At 38.3% G+C, this 9,060-nt stretch overlaps 1 protein-coding gene across 1 annotated transcript in view; it reads right to left on the bottom strand.

The window, feature by feature from the left end:
• Window positions 1-270: 270 nt before the first annotated feature.
• The window catches only part of LOC107097691, an 11,587-nt gene continuing 2,797 nt past the window's right edge, over window positions 271-9,060 (bottom strand). The window contains exons 3-4 of the mRNA XM_015394941.1: window positions 8,848-9,022; window positions 271-466 (exon numbers count right to left, since the gene is read on the bottom strand). Coding sequence (XP_015250427.1) covers window positions 271-466; window positions 8,848-9,022 — 371 coding nt within the window. The remainder of the gene's footprint in view (window positions 467-8,847; window positions 9,023-9,060) is intronic.

Here is a 9,060-nt window from a genome sequence, read left to right as displayed (position 1 = left end):
CAATTCTTTTTCAGAAGGCTGCAGGCCTAATTTGACAAGCAGCATCCACATGCCATTGCAGTGTGTAAGGACATCCAGAACACTATACCAAACAGAAGTTGTCATTGTTAAGTGTAGTGATATGGCATGGCTGGGCTTCCGTAGCCAGGAGCAGGCTTAAGCATATACGCTGTACGTCTTGTTATTGTTAAGTGCACATTGGCTAATAAAGCTGAGTTCGACAAGCTGCAAAAGTGGTCCTGGGGAAGTTTCTTTATGAAATATAGCCGTTCATGACATGGTGTCAGAAGTGGCCGACAGGACGCCTACTGAGTGAGTTATGGCAAAGTTCGGACCGCCAGAACCCTTTGACTTCTCCCGTCCGGAGGACTGGCCAATGTGGTGCCGTCGCTTCGACCGCTTCAGAGTAGCAGCGAAGCTGGACAAGGAGAGCGGGGAAGTACAAGTTAACACGCTCCTGGACGCCCTGTGAAGAGAAGGAGAGGCTATTTATGACTCTTTTGTGTACGATAGGCAAACCGACGAAGAGGCGGCGGCAGACAAAGAACCGGCAGAAACTCATTCCGAGCTGGACTACATGACAGTAATGGCGAAATTCAGCGACCATTTTATGCCTAAACGGAATGTAATTCACGACAGAGCTTGCTTTCATAAGAGAGTGCAGAAAGCCGGGGAACCTGTTGAAGCATTCGTCAGAAGCTTATATGAGCTAGCACAATACTGTGAGTTTGGAAGCACCAAAGAGGAACAAATTCGGGACAGGATTGTGATAGGCATATTGGACCAAGAGGTTCCCCAACAATTACAGTTGGAGGCGCATCTCACACTAGAACAAGCTATTCAGATAGCACGGCAAAGCGAACAAGTTAAACAGCAGAGCGCAAGCTTGCAAGTGGAACATGCTGTGGATGGAATGAGTCAAGGAAGACGGCGTTTTCACACTGAAAAGAGCAACAATGACGCACAATGGAGGAGAAAATCAGAGCCAGGTGAGTCCAAATATCTCCCTTTATGCTTCTGCTGTAATAGACAACATGGGAAAACGCAGCTATGCCCAGCTAAGAACAAAAAGTGCCGGAAATGCAATAAAACTGGACATTTTGAAGTAGTCTGTAAAACAAAAATGTTCAAGGAGGTCTCAGTGGCTTCTAATAACCCAGCTGAGAGGGATGACATGTTTTCTCTTGGAGCAGTAACTAATACTGAACCAGCCATAATTGAGCAGCCAAATTCAGAAAATGAGTGGCTTGTAGAGTTACCTGGAAATGGCTGCTCTGTCAGATTCAAAATCGACACAGGTGCCGACATTACAGTGATGTCTCAGGCTACATTTCACAGACTGCCGAAGAGCTCAAGATTAGTCACAGTAAGTAAAATGCCACTGGTTACTAGCCCTGGAGGTGAAGTCCACTGTGTGGGCAAGTTTCTGGCCACAAGTCCGTTCAAGGGCCAGAAATACCGTTTCTTGGTTACCGGGGTTGACGTTAAGGGTTAACAGGGGACTGTCACATTTCATTTGCCCAGAAACAATTTTTACTTGCCCAGTATAATGTTTGATAAATATAGTCCCTAATATTCATTTTTTTTGTATATATATCAATGAAACATGTTTGTTTTTTAAATGTTTTTTTGTAATTCTTTATTTTTTAAGTTTACAGGTTCCTGATGTGTATATGCATGCGTCAGATAATAAACTCAACGCTACATTACTGTGTTAACATGCATTAAAACCTTCCTGCACATTCTTTTCAACTAAACTTTGCTTTAGACTTTTGTGTGCTTGGAAAAATATAAATTGTAATGTTAAAAATCTAAAAAAAACTTGACTGGTTAAAAACCTAAGATAAATCACAAGACAGAAGTCAATGTCACAAATGAATAACTTTTATTTTAGAGTCACGGTATGTTTATACAAGATAATACTATTAATATAATGTGACTTTTAATGTCCATATAATACAAGCACATGTTGAATTGATCGTAGCAAATGCTCATCCCAAAGACTGTCTAAGATCCGTGAGGCTACTCACGAGTTGCAGCAGATTACAAGATTCATCCGGAATTGATGGCCGCCAAAAAAGGCGATGAATCCATCTCTTCATCATTATTATTCCAAAAGAGCAAATCTCTCTGAAACGGATGAATTAGTGTTATATCAGGACCGGTTGGTCATTCCTGCTGCACAGAGGGCTGAAGTGCTATCAGAGCTATATAAAGGACACCAAAGACTAACATGGTGCTGGTCAAGCGCTAACATGGCTGTGTGGTGGCCAAGCATCAGTGCTGAGATTCAACAGTTAGTGTCATTGTGCAAATTCTGCACTGAAAATAAACCAACCCAGAGGCACGAACCTCTCCTGACTTTGACTCTGCCAGAAGGACCCTGGCAGCGTATTGCTGCTGACCTGTGCGAGTTTGAGAGATGGAATTATCTCATTGTAACTGAATATCTATGGAGTAATAAAGCAGCAATAAGATTATTATTTGGAGGTGTCAAAGCTAACCCAGGACTCTTTAGCAGAGGAGGCCATTATTTTTTACATCCCTAACAGAAAAAAAAACATACCAGGGAGTGACTAAAATGGAAACTGAGAGTAAGTCCGGAAAGTACCATAAAAAGGATGGGAATTATCATAAGTAAAAATATAAAACACATCCTCATACTTCACATTGTTTTGACATATTGATCTTGGCATCAGGGTAGATATACTGAGTTGTTCCTTAAAGACAAGAGGGTCCATAGTTTAAGCTCAAATGAACCAGTGACCTGCTATAAAAGGTGTGTAAACCACAAAAATATTTTCACTCGATAGTTTTAAAGTTCAAAGTAATCTAGATTCAGATCAACCAATTCAATTAAACTAAATTCATTTCAGTTTATTTATACAGTGCAGATTCACAACACAGGTCATCTGAAAGACACTTTACAGAGACAATTCAACAAGATAATACAGCCAAATTGGCTCAACGTTTTCTAAGGAAAACCAGCTGATTAGGGTGATATAAGATGATTATATAACAGAGAGCCATTTGAGGCTTTATATGAGTGAAGGGAAGCTAGAATAGGAGAAATATTATCTCCCCTTTTTCGATATTAGATCTCTGGTTGCAGCATTTTGGATCAATTGGGCTTCCTGGTAGTAAAGAATTACAATACTCCAGCCTTGAAGTAACAAATGCATGGACTATTTTCTCAGCATCATCTCTGGACAGGATATTTCTAATTTTTGCAATATTCCGCAGATAAATGAAGAACATTCTAGAAATATATTTGATGTGGGATTTCAATGACAGGTCCTGATCAAAAATAACACCAACATTATTTACTTTATTATCCGAGATCAATTTTATCCCATCCAAATGAAGCGACTGACTAATCAGCTTATTTTTTCAAAGACTCTGACCCAAAGACTATAACTTGTGTTTTAAGCAGAACATTAAGAGTCATCCAAGTTTTTATGTATTCAAGACATGCCTGTAATCTATGAAATGGATTAGCTTCATCGGGATTTATAGACAAATATAGCTGAGTATCATCAGCATAACAGTGGAAATTAATCCCATGCTGTCGAATTCTACCAATTGTGAGCAGTAAAGAGAACTGGTCCTAGCACTGATCCCGGTGGCACTCCACAGGTAACCCTGGAGAATGAAGATTTATCAGTAACATGAACAAACTGAAATCACTCAGATAAATCAATTTAAGCCAGCCTAATGCTGTCCCTTTAATTCCTTCAAAATATTAAAGTCTTTCTAAAAGAATATTATGATCAAATGCAGCACTGAGATCTAACAGGAGTACAAGTACAGATACAAGTTCATTATCTGAGGTTATAAAAATATAATTTGTGACTTTCACTGGAGCTGTTTCAGAGAATTGTTGAGCTCTAGAACCAGATTGAAACTCTTCAAAAAGTGAATTACAATGTAAGTAATTATAAAAATTACTTACACTGTAAGTAATTCCACACTTTTTTGGGCAACTACTGTACTTTCTCCAGAATGTTAGATAAGAAAAGAGGATTGGATATAGGTCTATAATTGACCAAGTCGTCTGGGTCAAGAGAAAGTTTCTTAAGTAAATGTTTAATTACAGCTACCTTAAAAGTCTGAGGTACATATCCCTGTAACAGCGATATGTTAATTACATCTAAAATCCAGATTGAATCAGAGGGAATACTTCCTTAAATAACATTGTTGGAACTGGATCTAACATGCAAGTGGAAGGCTCTGAAAGTTCAACTAGATCAAAGCAGTCTAAACCCCGGTTGAGATTCTATAGTTACCTCAGATGCTGCTTCACCTTCCAGAGATAAACCAATCATAGTAGGAGGAGTGCTAATGATCTTATTATTAATAAAAATCAATCTTATTTATAAAGAATCACATAAAATAATTACTGCAAAAAGCAGGTGGGATGGATGGTTCAACAGAGCTATGGCTCTGGGAGAGTTTGGCAACTGTGTTAAAAAGATATCTAGGATTATTCGTATTCTCCTCTATTAATGAGAAGAAACATGCTGCTTTTGCTTTACGTAAGGTCAGCTTATACAGCAGTAAACCGTTTTTCCAGACTAGGTAGGATTCACGTTTCTCCCTTTTCAAAGGGGCTCCGTTGTGTAAAGCAGTACTCAGAGAACTAGCAACCCCATTAACAAAATCATCAAATTCTGAAGGGGAATAAAGTAAATGTTGGCCCTCTGCAGCACTGCTCAGTGACACAGAGGAGAGAGAAAGTAAAACAGATTCTTTAAAATTATAACTGTACTATCTGATAATGATCAGCTAAAGTGAAACCTTTTTTTGGGGGGGGGGTCTTTTATAAAGTAATCCTGAAGTTTATCAAAAAGTTGTCAAAGAGGACAAGGTTGTCCTCTTTCAAGGTCCAAAGTATAAAGAGGAGAATGTACAAAGCCCATCGTGTCTAAGATAGCATTAAAGGCTGCAATTAATCTATCACCTTTAAACCTACCATTATCAGCATGGAGGTTAAAATCCCCCACTATGAGGAACCTGTCAGTATTCAACATCAAATCAGATAGAAACTCTGAAAACTCAACTAAAAGTTCAGAGTAAGGACCTATTGGAAAATACAAAGTTACAAAAAGAAGAGGTTCTGTTGATTTACAATTTTGATGAGGGAAACTAAGAGTTAAATGTTAAGAGTTGAAATTATTAACTGACTTTGGAGTAATCAGTAAATCAGAATGAAAGATTGTTGTACTCATCCACCTTGCCAAGAATTTCTTGGTATGGGAAACATTTTTAGAGGGAGTTGCTTCATTTATGCTCACATAAGAGTGGGTAACAGTGGACAAGCTGCAGAGAGGTGTGTTAAACTACAACTCTGGTCTGCACCCTCAGGTTTCAGTGTTTTGGAGGACTAAGAAATTTGGCCAGATTCCTAGAAAGAAGAGCTGCACCATCCAAACTGGGATGGATGCCATCTCTCCAAATCAGACTAGGCTTTCCCCAAAAGGATTGCCAATTTTTATTTAATCCCAAGTTGTTGTTTTTTAGGACAACACCTAGACAACCAGCAGTTCAATGATGACATTCAACCAAAACAGTGACTAAGCTTGTCATCACTGGTTAGATCAGAAAGGTGACCAGAGAAAATTAGGGAGTCAGACCAAAGCAACACTAGGGGGTGTTGCTTTGGAGGTGGAGCTCTCATGGAAAGCTATACTTTCCATGGATCTTTTTTATGCAAACGTTAAAGACGCCTACACCTCCGCCCCCCTCCAGCTACTAGGATGCTTGGATCACATCATGGTCTACCTGCTCCCTCACTACATACCAGAGGTGATAAGGACAATAGTGCAGAAGAGGTCAGTGAAAGTTTGGTCAGATGAGGCCACTGAGAAACTGAGGGATTTTTTCAGAACCACAGACTGAAGCAAGTTCCAAAGCTTTCATGTTGGCGACAGCAACAGCCTAACTAAATGTATCACTGACTACAGGACCTTCTGTGTGGAGAGCACGGTACCCACATGACGGCTATGGAGCTTCCCAAACAAACACCACTGGGTGACTCCTGAGCTGAGAGTCCTCATGAACCACAAAAAAAGGGCTTCACTGATGTTCCTCTTGCTGTTGAGATGATTAAGAGTTAATTATTTTCAGGAGTTATCCTTATTGAATAAAAAGATGACTTATTCAGGATTATGGGAAGTTCTTTTATTAATCAAGCGAACAAAAACCAATGTAATTTAAAAAGTGTTAAAACTTCTTAAAATGCAATTTTACTCAAATGATTTTGAGTAACTTTTTAAGTAAAGTTTTTTTTTCAATACCTATTAAATTAAAATCGCAATATCTTAGAAACAGAATAAAAGTTTACAAGGAATTCAACCAAATAGCAAAGTTTTCATTTCTACCATGAACTGAACTTCCAACTCTGTTAATATTCCAACAGCCTATGCTGCTTTGTGAGCTCATTAGCCACCTTATAAGATTTTCACTTTTCTGTTAATTTGCTTTCAAAGTTTCCCTTCAGAGGTGTTTTCATATTTTATTTTTGATCCCAGGAACTCCTTAAACATAAGTCAAAACTAGATGAAAACACATCAGGTCCTCAAGAAAACAGTGCTTAAAATGTGAAGTTCACCAAAGCTAAATTACAAAGACATTCATTTTACAAGGAAACGCAATTTAAATTCATTGAGCTACTCATACTGAAACAAGCTCTACCTTTGCTCAGTATGTCAAAGATTAACGTACCACTTTTGATGGCTCCTAGGATGAAGCCAACGGATATGTGTGGGCAGGTTGTGATCATCCCATTTAGCCGTCATTTAACCAAACCTTTTTCATTATATTGTCAATGGGCCTACAGGCTTAGTATCTGGTGCGTATAGCTTGGTTTGGTCCTAGTATTTAATACCAAGCGTCTCCAGACTGGTCTTTCCTAACCAAAGCAGGTCAAATTGTCTTTATTTAAAAGGCCCCCAAGTTCCCTGATGACTTTACATTCAAAGGTTTTACTGATGCACATCTTACTTTCTGCCATAATTAAAAGGACCATTGAAAGATTTTTACTTAAATGAGGGAGATAGCAGAACCAAGTTTGCTGGGTACAGACGTTGCTATGTTGCTGTTCAAATCATTTCCCTCACAGTTTTTTAATAGACCTCTAACAGCCATCACATGGCCACCTTAGCTGTACGAGATCCCAAAATCACAGTTCAAATTCCCCTGCCAGTCTAAATCATGTATGGAAATTTTGGTGGCTTCAGGAGAAATTGTAAATTTGCTGTTTCTGGCAGTCAAGGGTCCTCTGATCTGTGAAGGACCCTGCATAAATATGTTTTGGTTGACCAAAATTCCCAAGATTGTGGTAGAAGACATATTTTTTACATATGCTGTTTAGGGGATTGTGCTGGGAACTGGGTTGGTTTCTCCTTGTGGGTTTTTTCTTGTTTGCCTGCTGCTTTCACCTTCCTCCACTAGATGGCGACTGGAGGCTGCATCTGGTGCTCATACAGATCAAACTCCAGGATTTGTTTTTGTGCAAACTTGGATGAATGAAGGAGAAGTGTAAGGGTACATGTTTGCACCATTTCAAACTTTTTTGTTGTGTCCCCAAAGCTTATTTATAGATAAAAACTGTGCATTTTTGTAGATAGAAACCAGGTGTTTAATTGCTGCACCTAGAAATTTTGTCCATAAAAGTTATGAACAGTACCAGCAACAGAAGGCAGCTCTACACGAATCCAACATGCTCTGGTAGTTAAACATCCATCCGTTCATCCATGTGTTTAAGTTCTTATAATGGAATGCTTCAGCCATTCACTGCATTTCTGTAAGTTGTTTTTTTTGTAATTTCTTTCAGAAGGCTGCAGGCCTTGTTTGAGAAGCAGCATCCATGTGCCATTGCAATGTGTAAGAACATCCAGAACACTATACCAAACAGAAGTTGTCATTGGACCAGATTCTTAAAAAAATAAAAAAAATAAATAAAAAAAAAGATCAGTCAGCTTCTTCATTTAGATTACATTAAATTGGCCTCAAATAATATTGTTAAAAAAAAAACAATAAAAAAAAACGTGTGTTGTCTTATATTTATTTTGTACCAGATGAGCAATTTAAACATTCAGGTCTTTGGCTTGACTCTTCACTTTCCAACAACTGTCTTGGCTCACTCCATCCTCCAGACGACAATTTCACTAGTTATTATTAATGTTTAAATGTATTAATCTTAGTTACTCTGAATATTTAAAGCAATTATTTATTCAGTTTTCTCCTACATATCGTCTTAGACATTCAATTAAAAAGTTTTGTTGCGCAACAAGACAATGAAATTGATAAATTGTCTTACAGCACCATTTGAGTGGAATAATCTCCCATCATCTTTCTTCTCCATAACCTCATTTTATGTGTTTAGAATGCCCCGTTTCATAATTTGCAGAGTACATGCAGCTGTTTTAGACTCTTCATTTTTAATAACTATGCTGCTCAATTGTTGGAGTAGATGAGAGCCTTTAGTGTTTCAAAATTGTGTGATTGGTCAACAGTTTGGTTCTATTATAGATTTTGTTTATATGAGTGTTATTGTCATATACATGCTACTGCATCTATCTTGTAAATCTAATATGTTTAATCTCAAGCAGCTTATCATTTGAAATAAAGACAATTATGTTGGAGTTTGAGAGGTTTTTCTTTCACCCTTTTTATTTATCAATGTTGAGGTCACAATATGTTTCAATCAAATGTTCCCCAGACATTTACACACAGGTATGTGAGCACAAAAAAACAAGAAAATAATTGTAGATTAGATGGTACACTTATGGACTGAACATGAACATGATGTAAGAATGAAGATGGGCAACACTATCTAAACTAAACCCAGTGCCAAAAAGAGAAACCCCCATCTTACGACCTAAGGAGAAACCAGTTCCCAACACGTTTGCTTCCACTCTCGTCAGACCAACTTCAACCCCAGTATCGACTGCCAGACCAACTTTTGCTTTTATTGGACCAGCAGAGGCAGAGGCACTTGCGACTTCTGCTGTGGCCATAGCTCTTTTTTTTTTCCTTTCTCTCCTGCCTCTAAGTGAA

The sequence above is a fragment of the Cyprinodon variegatus genome, unplaced genomic scaffold (genome assembly GCF_000732505.1).
Source record: "Cyprinodon variegatus isolate N-32 unplaced genomic scaffold, C_variegatus-1.0 Scaffold715, whole genome shotgun sequence".
Classification (NCBI taxonomy): Eukaryota; Metazoa; Chordata; class Actinopteri; order Cyprinodontiformes; family Cyprinodontidae; genus Cyprinodon; species Cyprinodon variegatus.
This window is presented reverse-complemented; position numbering and strand designations above follow the sequence as displayed.